General features: G+C 29.6%; 1 protein-coding gene across 1 annotated transcript in view; it reads right to left on the bottom strand.

The window, feature by feature from the left end:
- The window catches only part of LOC111620174 (ras-related protein Rab-4B), a 56938-nt gene extending 41577 nt beyond the window's left edge, over nucleotides 1-15361 (bottom strand). Inside the window, exon 1 of the mRNA XM_023362059.1 lies at nucleotides 15206-15361. Coding sequence (XP_023217827.1) covers nucleotides 15206-15221 — 16 coding nt within the window. The 5' untranslated portion in view covers nucleotides 15222-15361. The remainder of the gene's footprint in view (nucleotides 1-15205) is intronic.
- Nucleotides 15362-16033: the final 672 nt, after the last annotated feature.

Below are 16033 nucleotides of genomic sequence, written 5' to 3'. Positions count from 1 at the left end.
TTCATGCATGAAAAAATCAAAACTGCAAAAAGAAATAGGTTGAATGATTCCCATGTAATTAACATTCTTAGAATTAAGACTAGTACCATAAATGCAGATATTTACAATATTTTAAAAAGAAAAGCAATGTCAAAAATTGCATTAAATNGATGTATTAAGTTACTTAAAAATGAAAAATAATTATATCATTCGATTTTAAAGATTTATTTTATATCTTAAAAATAATTATATCCCAGGATCCCAGGAAACAGTTCACTTTTTTCTCAGAATCCTGGGACAAGCAAAAGACCGGGAAATGAGAAACCCTAATTTGCACATGTTGTGAATCCATAAATCTTTGTTGTTTCAAAATTTGAAAAATGGTATGTCCCAACAGAGTTTCTTTCAACTGTTATCAGAGACCTGGCAGAGTTAGTCTCTTGTGAGAAGGATGCCCATGTGCCACATAGCAAAAGCACACTATCTGGATTAGTGCAGTATGAATCCAAACACAAGAATCAAATTCATGCAGATCAAATGAATGATAACGTGCCAAACATCAACAACATTTGAAAACACACAATATATTTTAAAACAAAAAGGATTTAAGGTTTCACAACAAGGAACATTAAAAAGTATCACAACTTGTCATAATGACTATATTTGCATACACACATATGCATGTTCAATAAAAACAACTGTGCATGAATTTACAATATTTTCTGCATTATCATAAAATTTTTTTATAGAGTAATTAGTTATTTTAAACAAGTCTATATAAAATTGATCTGTTATTTATTTACAGAAATACCAGATAATAACAACAGAAGTATTAGTGCTTTGTTTCAGAGTATATTTTGTTAGATTTATTTTGAATGTTCTCAACATTAAAAGTAGTAGTAATTTTAATTTATTAGCATGTTTTTATATAGTTTTCAACTAAATTATTTATGTAAAAAAAATTGCTGAGCATTTTGGTGATAAGCTTTTCCCCTCTTCTTTCTACAGTGATATCTCAGTTTTTGTCGATAATCCATCCAAAAAAAAAAATTGCCGAAATCCGAAACCAACAAAACCGAAGGTAATTTACATACAAATCAATGTAAATCCAATTAATTTGTTCTAGACATTCCAAAATACATACCAAAAACACATTTTATAGAGAATAAATATAGAGTTTAATATTAAAAACAATTTTAAAAAATTAATATAAAAGACTAATGTAAAGAATAAATAAACATGATGGAGCTAAAAGGAAATAAATGCAATGGAATAGTTTGGCTAGATGTGTGGGGTAATGCTCACACAATGAGAAACAATGCCACACTGAGCAGAAAACACATGGGTCATCCTTTGTTTTCGCAAAATTTAACAGAGAAATCCCGTGGGCATGCTGACGAAATCCGAGACAAATTTTTCATGGAAAAAAATCAACTAAAACTGAAACTGACGATAACCGAAGTCAACGAAAACCGAGGTACTGTATTTACAAATGTAATTTCAATTTTATTCAAAAACATTACATTTAACAATTTGTTTCTGTTGTATTTTTTTGTTTTTTCAAAATTATTAATTGATATAAATATGAAATTCTAAATAATACATACTCTAACAAAATGAATGAAATAAATATTAGCTATTAAAATGCTATCAAATTTATTGTTTCTAAAATTCATTTTTTAAAATCCAATTTAAAAGAGTTTTTGATTTAAGAATTTTGTAAAAACAATGTCATTTTCTTAAATGAAAATAAGCAATTATTTATCATGACATCATCACAATGCTAGGCTACAATTTTTCTTCACAATGTTCTTAACATTTTAATAGTGTCTTGACCCTGTATATCATACTTTTCCTGTTAGGTAACTGGCATGACTATTGCTAACTACATTCAGAGGAATATTTTTGAATTAAAATAACAACACAACTTCCAGTGCAAACTATAAGTTTGTATATAGTTAATTGGGGCTTCCTGCTCCGAAGCTTTCCATATCTGGTCTCATCTTTCATCTAACTCCATTCTCAAAATTAAGGAAGGACAGATAGATGGATGGCAATAGGAATTTATAGGTCTACAATGTTTTCAAATCGTAGCCCAAATAGTGTAGCATATTTTTATATAGAGTATAAAAGGCTTGAAAATGCTTCTTGTGATGCCAAGAATTTTAAGAAAAATACTAATACTGTATCGGATAAAATTAAATATTTGATGATTATTATTATTATTATTAACATCTGAAAATATCAATTATTATTATAATTAACATAATAAAAGTTGAGAGATATTATTTTATTATTTACAGTAGAACTGATTATCTAAATGCCAATTAACCAAATGTCCAATTATCCAAATCATCACTTGCCTTTATTTCTTTCGTCCACTGATGTCACACTGCAATTTTCTTACATCATGTGATGTGCACTTACATCACATAATGCACAGTGCATCATGTGCACTGTGATCGTGCACAGTGAAACTATGCACGATCAGTGATACATAGTTGCTGTGACAGATCCAAATGATCAGGGTGTAAGGAGTCAAAGTCTGATCATTATTTTGTTTTGGGCATTATTTTTAGTTGTTATTTTTTGTAGGGGATGTTTTATGTTTTAGGGATGGAAAATTAAAGCAAATGAATGTTCATTTCCATAAGTAACTGATTCTGTAACGCTTCAATATGTAAATAGGATAGTGCAGAATTACACTTTTAAGCAGATAAAAAGATGACACACCCATTCAACAGTGTGGTGTAGCTGCTGAAAGCAAACTTCTTTCAAACCAAATTTTCTGGCATTCTTTTGATGAAGCAATTAACTCATAAGAGGTTATATACCTCTTACGAGTTAATTGCTTCAGTTAAAGAGGTATTCTTTGCTTTTGAATTTATTTGATATAGATAGAGATTTAATTAATTGTACATCCTGAACTAGGGAAAATGAATTTCTTTTATTGATTGTTCCTTTTTTTTTGTTTATACACAATTGATCTTGACCTGTTTTGAAGAATTGAAATATATATTTATTACTAACTTCTTGTTTAAATCATTGTTGTTTATATACACATTACTGTTCTTATTATATACTTAATAAATATTATTGTGGATTTTTGCTTACCTAAGTGTCATTTTTCAATCGCATTTTGTTTTTCCGTTAAGACCAAGCCATATACTTGATAGAACCCTAATTTTGTGTAATATCACTTTATTTTTGGACTTAGTTTTGGTCATGAAGTATGTTACAAGTAGTATACTATTTACACATTAATAAATAAATACAATACACATATAATACTGTACCATTACTCTGTAATTTCATTCTTTACATGTTAATCCACTTATCCAAATTCTACTGTACTTTTAATTGCAATGGTTTAAAAATTAATTTATCAAATGATGTTAGATATCTTGTAATCTGAATACAGCAACACTTTGATTAACTTTCAAAGCATGCATCTTGTCGAGATTCCGGAAGTGCAGCCACGGGGGCTACCTAGATAACTTCTACCTTATTTTCTTAATGTAGAACTAATCAAAATTTTGTACTTTTTTGTAAAAAGATTTAATTATTTTATTGAATTCTATCATTTTCATTTTATAAAAAAAAATAAATTCACAAATTTTATAATAAAAATACAGCATTTAATAATAAGATTTAAAACATTAATTTATGAATAAAAAATGTTCCAAGTGGGATTTCAAGTCAATTTCATTCTAATTTCTATCTATATATCTCTCCAGAATTTTTATTTACTTTAAGATTTACATCTACAAAATTTTCTGTAATTTTCAAATTTTTATTTTTGCAGAAATATAAAAATAAAATTGGTTTGTTAAATTTTAAATTTATGCATTTTAGATAAAATTTTATAATTTATTAATTACTGGATATAATAAATAATGGATTAAACTGGATTAAATAAATAATTTAGTAAACTGGAGATTTTTTCCAGTTTACTAAAATTATAAAATTGTAGATATAATTTTATTTTGAAGTAAATTATTTCTGCTTTTTAAAAGTATAAAATTTGGTATAAAATAACATTTTATAAAAATAACCCATTTTAGAAATAATTTGGAAAAACTTATTGTAGTTTTATTTTATCTATAACTAAATTTTTATTTTTTAAATGTACTGTGTTATGAGAACAAACACCCTGGAAAAAAAAGTATCATCAATTTTTTTTGGTTAAGTTAAAATCAATAGATTAGATTATATTCCAAAAGATTTGGAAGACGAGGAATAGTTTATAGTCACGAAAATTTTGGCTTAATTTTTAAAATTGCAGATAAAGTTAAATTAATACTGTATTTATAAATTTTCACTAAGAATTTTTATGTACTGGATGAAAAAAATTATTTTTAAAAAGAACTTAAATAAAAATTACTTATGTAATACTATCAATAGTTACATATACAGGAAAAAAATATAGGGTATCATCATTATTTAATTTTACTTAAGTTAATTAAATTCTCATTTGTTCACACACTCTTATATAGGCCTATAACCAGTGCTGTAACTACCTTTTTATGTGCCCTGTGCAGTTAAGGCATAAAATATAACAGATACATACAAAAATTAAATGACTAAGGTTTACTTATATTATGCAAAATAGAAGCATTGTAATGTATTTATAAATAGTAACATTCTAATAATATTTAAAATATTTTTTTCCAAATTATATACTGTATACCAGGTGTGGCCAAACTTATCCCTTAGGGACTACTTTTTTTGATAAAATATAGTCTGCGGACAACTATGAATATGGGCAAACTTAGGATTCTTATATGCGCATGCGTTAACATTCATTTGCATTGTTCATTGGGATAAATACAAACAGTATGTGTACGTTGCACAGACAGTCTATTATTGTAAAAATAAATTATTGAATTAAGATTTTTAAACATTAATTTAAGTGAAAGCAAATTGTTCAACTTTAGCTTCGCAGGCTACTTTCAAAACCTTTGCGGTCAACCGGGGTCTACATGTTGGCCATCCCTGCTGTATACAGTAGACTTGATAATTCAAACTTCTTTAACTTGAATTTTGCTTCTGTCCCAACTTAATTCCCAATACACTCAATGAATTCTGTTTCTATAAATTAAAGTAATTTTCATATCATACTTCACTAACTCAAAATTTAATATCTGGAGACTATTTCATGTTTAATTTTATGTGCTCTTTTGCACATTATGAATGATGATATCAAAAAGTTGAAGATTGGTATTGTATAGAATTATGTCTCTAATTGTATGACAAAATTTTAATGACATTTCAGACCTAAAATAACAATCTTATTTTTTAACACAGATCAGTCAAATCTTAGCACTTTCAAATTTTTTAAATTTTTATAGGTTTTTAAAATGTAACAAATATAGCTATAATTTGACAATTTACTATGTTATTGACTAAATAAAATTTAAGAGTTTGTTTATATTTATTTCCTTATTTGGAACTAAACATTCATTCATACTGTTTCATGAAAAGTTTGAATTTGCATGCTGACATATGAAGGACTTAGTGGAAAAATGGCATAGCCATGTTAGGAAGTTTTTGAGAAAAACAAGGATTTGTATTTCAATTCATCAGCATTTTAATGTGCAGTGCTTTATTAATGTTGATGTACAGTACAACCTGTAGGGAATACAACTAAACCATAAAACTTTCTTAGATAATGAATTAATGATGCACAAATCCAAATTTGTTAACTCAACTCATTTTTTGTACTTTTGTGGGATATGCTGTTTTTCCATTAAGCGCCTCATTTTTCATTACTGATAATGACCAGTTATATCAGTGTATTGATCATTTCATTCTGAATAGATAGAAATAGGTGAGCAAGAGAAAACTAAAAATTTTGTCAAATAGCAAAAAAAAAGGTGTCTGTCAAAGACCATGGAGCAAAGCACAAAGAAAAATAAAAACTGCTAATGATTTTGACATTCCATTGAGTATTCTCTTGAAGTGCAATAAAAATTTAACTTTTACATTACTAAATGATACTTCATTCTTGTGACTTTGTGCTTTAAATAGATGATATTCCATTTTTCTATATGCTTTTTCATTTTGTTATTAATGTCATGTAACCACTTTTCAAAAATTGTAGCTGTCATCCATGATTTTTTGTTCCATTGCCATGCCACAGAAAAATTTCTCTGTAAAAATATTTTAGGATTACATATAACAAATAAGAGTTTTAGTTTGATCCCATAGCATTGCAGATTCAAGAATACCGTACTGTCACTCTTTTGCTATTTTTCTCCTTTGCAAGGATCCCTTTCTGACCAAAATTTTTGGTTTACTTTAAAGTTTCAATCAAAGTCATTTCATTAGCATTAAATTGGTTTTCATGAACATATCCTTTAATATTTAAGGACAAAAAACATGATATTGACAATATGACACTTAATGAAACAATTCTACAATTTTTTTGGGATTTACAGTTTTTCTTTCAGAATATTCTAAAATTAAATTTAATAATTATAAATAAATTAATTTAGGAAGAGATGGCTGCCTAAGTTTTTTCCCTGTTATTACAGTTAATTTCTTCACTTTTTAAGAAAGCACTTTTGGGTTTGATTGTACTTTTTGACACACCAAATTGTTAAAGACTTATTAGTATGAAAATTGGTTTATCCAAAGATCAAGCACATTTCTTTTCTTGTTGATATAAAAATTCTGTTGGAGATTTGTATTTAGAGCACTGCAAAAAACTTGTTAAAGCAAATTCTGCAAAACTACAGATTTTGGAATGGATTAGTTTGTTCAAACACAACAGTATCCCTTGTTAGACAGTTTAGATTGACAGTCATCCGGCCTGTCTAACAAGGGACACTCCTATCTTTGTTCATTGTATAAATAAGTGTCCAAGTTGCAAGATAGGAAGGTGTCCTTACATGCAATACACCAATTAAATTTTAATGACTAAATATTTCATTTGTGAAATATTGAATATATAAACAAAAAATCCAAGATGTAAAAAATTTGTGCCAAGTAAAAATTATAACAGTTTAGATGAGTCAAATTTTTTTTCTCTTTGGGAGTTTTTCTTTGGTAAAAGATAGGCTTGCCATTTCAAAGTGATAATAATATAGGTAAAAATGTTGTATTATTGTTTTCTATCAGGTAACCAAGAAAGTTTTGTCATTTTTCTATCATGGAAAAGAAACAAAACACGTATAAACCAAGTTATTCATCAAGATAGTTACCCTCACATGCAATAATATTTTCTCAAATGGGAAACAAGCTTATAAATATTGATTTTGTAAAAATTGCAAATTTTACAGGCAAAAAAAACTGACACTAACTTTTTAGTATTTCAACTTATTTAATAACTACAAACAAAAGTAAAGAACATGTGTAAAACTAAACATACATATTCTTGTTTGTATCATTGCAACTCATATAATTTGTGCATTACAGTATAGTCATACAGATACAGTACTGTACAGTCATAGCTCCATAAAGCTATGACTATACTGTAACTGCATCCCTGACATTAATACTCCTATCACTTCTGCCCAATTTGTAAATTTCCAGCAGCTCCAAGTTCTTTAAATCAAAACATGTTATACACTGGATCAGGGATGTCCAACCCATGGCCTGCAGGCTACACTGCAGCCTACTTAATATTTTTATGCTGCCCACTGCACCCAAAATTTTTTTAGGTACATTTTCATTTATTTTGGTAAAGTATGTTGTAAAAATTATTCTTGTTTCACTGGATACGTTTTGACATCATAATGACATAATTGGTGCTAGAAAATTGTTTTATCTAGAAAACTGTTATGCATGTGGGGTAGTATATATTGTTGTGAACAATTCTTTTCATGCATGAAAAAATCAAAACTGCAAAAAGAAATAGGTTGAATGATTCCCATGTAATTAACATTCTTAGAATTAAGACTAGTACCATAAATGCAGATATTTACAATATTTTAAAAAGAAAAGCAATGTCAAAAATTGCATTAAATTTATTTTTATTTTGTGTGAGTATAATTTTTTTACTGTAAATATAATTATAAAAATACTATATTTGTTAATAAAATTTGATATTCATATTTTGAACCTTTTTAAAAGCATATATTTATATAAGGTACCTTTGTGGCCCACTGAATATGAGTAAATTTATAATTTTGCCCATAAGGAAAAAAAGGCTGGACAACCCTGCACTGGATGTATAAAGCCAGTTCATTAATGGATACAAATGTATTACATATATCCATTAAAGTATTGCTAGGCTTTTAAAGTTGTTTATCTAATTTGTCTCATTGTTTAAACATTAATTATTTTAAGTTAGAATATGTAAACATATGAAAATATAATTTATATATTTTATAAATAAATATAAAATAGAATAAATAATTTATCAGATTAAGTTTTCTATTTATCATTAGAATTGTTAAAATGTCTGATATTGATAAGGATTTTAAGTCATAAAACTATAATCACAGAAAGCATACTTTGTGCTGTATTAAGTAACATAAAAGAATTTACAAATATGTCTGAATGGAAGTGGTGGAAAAAATTACAAATTATTTCACTTGTATATATTAAAAAACTGCAATCAATAATTATCAAAAAACTAAAATCATAATGATAAGTCATAAGTATCTTCTAATGTAAGATGCACTTGAATAATAGAAAAAAAAGTTACATTTGAATAAAATCATGCCTTTTCCAAAAAATGAATGCCCAGTGAAAAATGTCCATTGAGTAAACAGAAAATTTTTATTACTATGTAATGATTCAAACTAAGTGGTTTTGCATTATATTTCAATAAAAATCTAGCCTACAATTTATTTTGTTGAAATGCATTTTANAATACATACCAAAAACACATTTTATAGAGAATAAATATAGAGTTTAATATTAAAAACAATTTTAAAAAATTAATATAAAAGACTAATGTAAAGAATAAATAAACATGATGGAGCTAAAAGGAAATAAATGCAATGGAATAGTTTGGCTAGATGTGTGGGGTAATGCTCACACAATGAGAAACAATGCCACACTGAGCAGAAAACACATGGGTCATCCTTTGTTTTCGCAAAATTTAACAGAGAAATCCCGTGGGCATGCTGACGAAATCCGAGACAAATTTTTCATGGAAAAAAATCAACTAAAACTGAAACTGACGATAACCGAAGTCAACGAAAACCGAGGTACTGTATTTACAAATGTAATTTCAATTTTATTCAAAAACATTACATTTAACAATTTGTTTCTGTTGTATTTTTTTGTTTTTTCAAAATTATTAATTGATATAAATATGAAATTCTAAATAATACATACTCTAACAAAATGAATGAAATAAATATTAGCTATTAAAATGCTATCAAATTTATTGTTTCTAAAATTCATTTTTTAAAATCCAATTTAAAAGAGTTTTTGATTTAAGAATTTTGTAAAAACAATGTCATTTTCTTAAATGAAAATAAGCAATTATTTATCATGACATCATCACAATGCTAGGCTACAATTTTTCTTCACAATGTTCTTAACATTTTAATAGTGTCTTGACCCTGTATATCATACTTTTCCTGTTAGGTAACTGGCATGACTATTGCTAACTACATTCAGAGGAATATTTTTGAATTAAAATAACAACACAACTTCCAGTGCAAACTATAAGTTTGTATATAGTTAATTGGGGCTTCCTGCTCCGAAGCTTTCCATATCTGGTCTCATCTTTCATCTAACTCCATTCTCAAAATTAAGGAAGGACAGATAGATGGATGGCAATAGGAATTTATAGGTCTACAATGTTTTCAAATCGTAGCCCAAATAGTGTAGCATATTTTTATATAGAGTATAAAAGGCTTGAAAATGCTTCTTGTGATGCCAAGAATTTTAAGAAAAATACTAATACTGTATCAGATAAAANTGGATTATTCCCAAAAAATTATATAAATTTTCAAATTAAAAAGTATAAGTGTTTTATACTTTTTAAATAGTAATAAGTAATATTATAACTACTTAAATAGTAAATAATGTAATTTTACTATTTGAAACATATGAACTGATTATACTACACAAAGTTGCCGAGAGGGGATAAAGACTGCTCTTTCCTCAGGCCACATACTTTATCGGGCTCTTCAAAGCCTAACCAATAAAACAAAAAGTGATAAAAACCTACCTAAAGAAAAAACAAAAAACAGCGCAGCACGAGAGTAGACTATAGATTTTTCAGTCTATCTCGCTCCTGGAAACCTCGCTTAAATCGGAATATCTTAAGACCAATAAAACACCAATAAAACAATCTTTTCCTCTGAAAGTGTTCCTATGTGATATGTTCTCAACAGCAACATTGTGCTAAGAAAATACATATAATAGAACAACAACAAGCAACCAAGATCTTAAGACGAGTTTATCCATTAATTAATTTCTAAGCACATATTTTGTACCTCGTTATCCAGTCATCCGAATTTTCCCATAACCCAGTCATTTTATCCATAGACTTCATCGATGCGCAGGGGTTAACGAAATTCAAAGTTGGCATTAAATCAAACACTTGGAATAGATTCCTAAATCAATCTTTTCTTTATGATGAGGTATTCCGACCATAATATAAGTCACACAACAAATTTTAAACTGTTTATCACATTAAAGAATAGTTTGTTTGTCACAATGCTCATAAACTCATTTGGGTAGCATCACTTATGTGAGGTTTTAAAAAACGGGTTGAGATTAGACATTTGTTATAGAAATTTATTAAAACAAAACTAGAGAAAAAAACCCATTGTTAAAACCGATCAAAGATCGGATTCGTAGTGCTAGTCATATGAAACCGAGACGAGAAAAAAATTGTTGTATATTTCAAAACCGTGTCTTCTTTTCTTTGATTAATTTGTTATCACTACTATATTACTTAGTAGTGATAACAAATTAATCAGAGAGAAAAAATACTATTAAATTAATGTAAGACATGACGCAATAAATGTAAACGAGCGTCCTCCAGTAGAGATGGACCTTTGACAAGGCGCTCGCCTTGTCAAAGGTCCATCGCTACTGGAGGGTATACAAGCAATTAGAACATAGAAAAATTTTGAAGAGGGAAAAGGTTAATGTATATGTTATGGACAAAGTGATTAATACGGGCATTATGAATAATGACCAACAAAATCGGGCATTGTAATAAATTTCAATAATTTATCAAATTGACCGGTCATTATGAATACTGCTACCACCTAGTCGGGCAAAGTGATAATAATACGTTGAGGAGTGATCATCCGACATACGTTAGCCAATCAGAACTTACATCTTACTTGCTCACGCGTATTGCATTTAGTACCGAACTTTAAATTTAAATTTATGTGACCAGTAGTTAATCTTTCTTCTTTTACAAAAGTAACGATCATGAAGGAATCATTAAGTGATATGAATAATCGCTTCAACAACCGAATAAAGAAGTTAAAAACCAAAAGGGCTGAAGAAGTATCATATGGTCTTTTAGATATTTTTACAATTTTTGGTGCACCAAGTATTCTACAAAGCGATAATGGCAAAGAATTCGTCAATAATATCATTAAACAAATGTGTAATATGCGGTCCGAGTTAAAAATGGTGCATGGAAAGCCCAGGCACTCACAAAGTCAGGGTTCAGTAGAAAGATGTAATCAAGACGTAGAAAATATGCTTAGTTCTTGGTTGGAGATTAACAATACTAACAAATGGTCGGAAGGATTACGTTTTGTACTACTGATGAAAAATCGAGCGCATCATACTGGTATAAACTGCAGCCCCTATGAGGCCATGTTTGGAGCAAAGTTAAAAGTTGGACTAAAGAATTTTATACCCAACGAATCGTTGTTCAACGTTAATACGGAAGAGGATCTACAGAGACATTTTAAAACTATCAACGAAGTAAGTCAAAGTTGCTCAAACTCTGAAAGTCCGGGTACCGTCCAAGAAAACATTATGAAATATTATCTGATAATGCCACCCTTACATAGCAATATAACTGATGAAGTTCAAAGATCTACATCGTCTTCACGTGAAAAAAATCTAAACCAGGATGTTATTAGTATTACAGAATTGGTGAATGAAGAAGAAACAATCCAAACAATTGATCCAAAAAAAGAAGAAAAAATAAGAAGTGTGTCTAAAACAAGGGCTTTGTTTAATCTTAAAAAGCAAGCAGAAAAAATGATTAATACATCAAATTCCAAATACACAGCAGCTATTGTTGGTGATACAGTAAGGATTCGTGTACCTGATGAAGATCGAGCCCGCAGTGATGGAAAAAATATTTTAGGTGTCGTTGTTGCGGTTAAAGATAAAAACCTTTACAAACTGGGTACCAAACATGGCATATTAAATCTATTATATTCCAGAAACCAATTTACTGTTTGTAAAGAAAACTTTATTTCTGTTGGAGATGTACCGGGTGCAGAAATTTCGCTTAGAGAATGTGCAAGAATGTCATCAATTCCTGATGGCCACAACTATAGTTAATGCTGCTGAAAAATTGGTTGAAAATCTAATAGATGCAAATGCTACCAAAGAAAAAAAATTATGTAATTCCAAATGTCATGAAAATGTTAATTGCTCAAATAAATAAACTAAAAAGCATTTAATTTTTTATATAATTTATACCAAAAATTGTTAATAATACTTTTCGTTAATATTAGTTTAATTAATATAGTTAATAGTACTTTGATATAATTTACAAAAAATAAACATTTATAAATGAAATAAGTGGAGTTTTTTTAATTAAGTTTAAAATTCCGTACTAAACGTTGTACGATACGCACACGCAACTCAGCGTGCCGATTGGCTAGAGTATGTCAGATGATCACTCCTCAACTTATTGTTATCACTTTGCCCGACTAGGTGATAGCAGTATTCATAATGACCGGTCAATTTGATAAATGAATCAATATTTATCACACTGCCCGCCCTATTTGGTCATTATTCATAATGCCCGATTAATCACTTTGTCCATAACATATATACGTAATATATAAACTATACGGGGAATAAAAGATTTAAAGTAGGCTATGTATTAATTTTCATTTTGCTTTAACAATTGGAAAATATAGAAAACGGGGTTAGAATTGGGTAAATGCCGATTTATTGTGGAGAGAGCCGATTCAGTCTTTTCATTGTTAATTTTCCAATCGAAACGTTAAAGCAAAATAAAAATTAATAAATAGACTGCTTTAAATCTCTTATTCGCCGTATAGTTTATATATTACGTATATACATTAATATCCCATATGAAATTCGTCTGAATCTTAATTAGAATAATTCGAGTTCATTCGTCTTCTCGTTTCCTCTATTTTCACACAAGTTTTGTGTTACGGCAGTCGACAGAATAGTACAATTTTTAATAAACTAATTTCTCTATTGAACATTAAAAATCGTCGAAAAGATATAATATTATGTATAATAATTTTAAACATTCATTTCTAACTTTGAAAGAATTAAAACAATCATTTTTGCATTGGAAATTTACAGTTCAGATTAGAATAGGAATATTTCTTAATTAATGCAAGTTCTGTTTTCAAAACAGTCGCTCATTTTTTTCAGAATGGATAATTTCAAGGAATTGAAGAAGTGGCCTACCTCGAGCCATGCCGAGTCCGAGGATGGCGCCTCGTCTTCGCCTCGTGTAATAAGGGTGCATCCGAAAGATTCGATGGAGGAGTCGCATACACCCGACGTCAAACGGGTGGTCATTATAACTCCGGACGACAGCGCCTCGCCTCTTGTCCGTTATCTGGAGCGGCGATACCCTGAAGTCCGGAATAGACGGTGGAGACACGGTCACGCAAGACGGGACTCGACAGAGAGAGGTCCGAAGAAGTGGTGGAAAAATCGGTCGAGAGTAAAAAGCCTTGGTGGAAAACGTTTTTTTTTCTGCTGGAAAGAATAACCTTCTTTCTGCCGAAGCCTTCTTGCACGGACTTCGACTTTCCACCGAATGTGACACAGCCAGTGGCGTAGTGTAGTGGGGGCAGCAAAATTTCACAATAAATAATATCTTGTAAAAATTTGAATCTTTTTTTTTCATATTACCGTCGCACCTACGATTCGGACCGATTGAAATGAGCACGGGGAATAGTGTTACCATCCGAACAGTCCAGGAATCGACTCACCGTCCGGATGAACTATTAATTTTACCCGGCGATGCGGTGCGCAACCTGTCGACCTTTTTTTGCTTGTACGATTTAATCGTATTCACATACACCTCCAATATCAAATAGAGCTAAGTCATACGTTAATCCTACCCAAGTCTTCCTAGTCTACTGTAACTGATTTAGAGCCGCCATGCACTGCACATTATTTTTCGCATTGCAAAATGACATACATGCGTCAGGAACTTCAGTTCGAACAAACCTCACTTGCCGTCCGGGTCAGCGATTTTAAAAAGGTGGCAACACTAGCACGGAATTTTTCATTACTTATTCTGTGACGAAACTGAATTTTAGTCTTTTAAATTGAGATACCTAAATAAGAGGACGACGAAATTTTCCTTTGCCCCGGGCGGCTGACACCCACGCTACGCCACTGGACACAGCTACCCGGAAGTGACGTTTCACTCGGCTACGACTTAATCAACTGAACTTCTCTTTCCATTCCAATGTATGGACGGATATTTTGACAACATTCGAGATTCGTTCTTACACTTTGGTTAAAGTGCATAGAACAACGACAGTGACTTCTACCGTGGCAAAGTGACAANTCCTCGGAGTTTTATATTATATACTGTAATTATACAAGGTAATTTCATTATTTCATAAATAAACCATATAATTTTATTTATTTCTAATTCTGTTAAAAATATGTAATATTTGAGATCAATAAGAATGTAATATAAAAATATCATTTCTTACTCTTATATCTTAATATGAACTAACACTTTACTGTGGAAAAAATACTTGTGTAATTCGATAACACTATGATGATATAATTCTATTATGATATAACAGTGTGTATTCTGTAACATTACGTTTGGTTTGAATATAGACAAAATATGGATGATCAACATGTCATAATTCTTTGCAATTATTATTTCATAATTGCTTTTATTAAAGAAATATTAGAATGTGTTTATACAATATATAATCAAGTATGGCAACATACGAAAATCTTGAAATAAGGATTTATTCATTTTAACGTTTAACGATTATTACCACACTAAATATAAGCGGCGATTTAATATGGGTTAAGAAAAATGACGAAAACATTAACGAAACGTATAAAAATACTATTGCTGGCTTACCGTACGATTCAGACATAATTGATTATATCAATAGTGTGTTTGCTTACAAACTCTTCAGTTATTAACGAAAGTATATATCTCCATAAAAACAAAACTTGACAAGTCTCTCAGTTCCTTCCGTTATATTGACGTCATTCGATCATTGATTCGGTCCACCTGGAGGACGTATTTATCAATATTATCTTTCTTAATATACAACATTCGATAAATTTCATTTTGAAAATACTTACTATAAACATTAGAAGTTTGCGATTATTATAACTAACATTCTAATAATTTATAACAATAAGTAAATTCTGGAAAACATATTAAAATATCTGTGGTTTTACATGTAAATATACTAAATTATTTTACGTTATTCCGCTTGGAGGCCTGGCTTCCGTTTTTCGGGATTTCGGGCTAAAGTTATTTATACAGTCGACCCCCCTATAACACGGGTTCCTATAGTTTGGATTCATATATCACCGCGAAAAAATTGCGACAGTATTCGTACAAACATGCTAAAAAAAACTCCTATAATTCGGTAAAACGTCATCGCCGACTCGTGTCGCGACAGGATTGCACAAACCGTTGAGTTTAAACGAGCAACGGACCTACTAAAAACCATTTATTATTTAGCGGCCATAAAAATTATATTTATATTAATGATGTCTCCAAAATTCAGCAAATTTTTCTCAGAAAAATAATTTATCAGGAAACACACGCCTGCCATTCAATGCACCGCTCCACAACAAAAACAAGCTTAAGCAANTTTACTATTTGAAACATATGAACTGATTATACTACACAAAGTTGCCGAGAGGGGATAAAGACTGCTCTTTCCTCAGG

Source organism: Centruroides sculpturatus, unplaced genomic scaffold, assembly GCF_000671375.1.
Source record: "Centruroides sculpturatus isolate CEXI.00-Female unplaced genomic scaffold, Cexi_2.0 scaffold202, whole genome shotgun sequence".
Lineage (NCBI taxonomy): Eukaryota > Metazoa > Arthropoda > Arachnida > Scorpiones > Buthidae > Centruroides > Centruroides sculpturatus.
The sequence above is the reverse complement of the archived record's forward strand: the minus strand, read 5'-3'. Positions and strand labels throughout refer to the sequence as shown.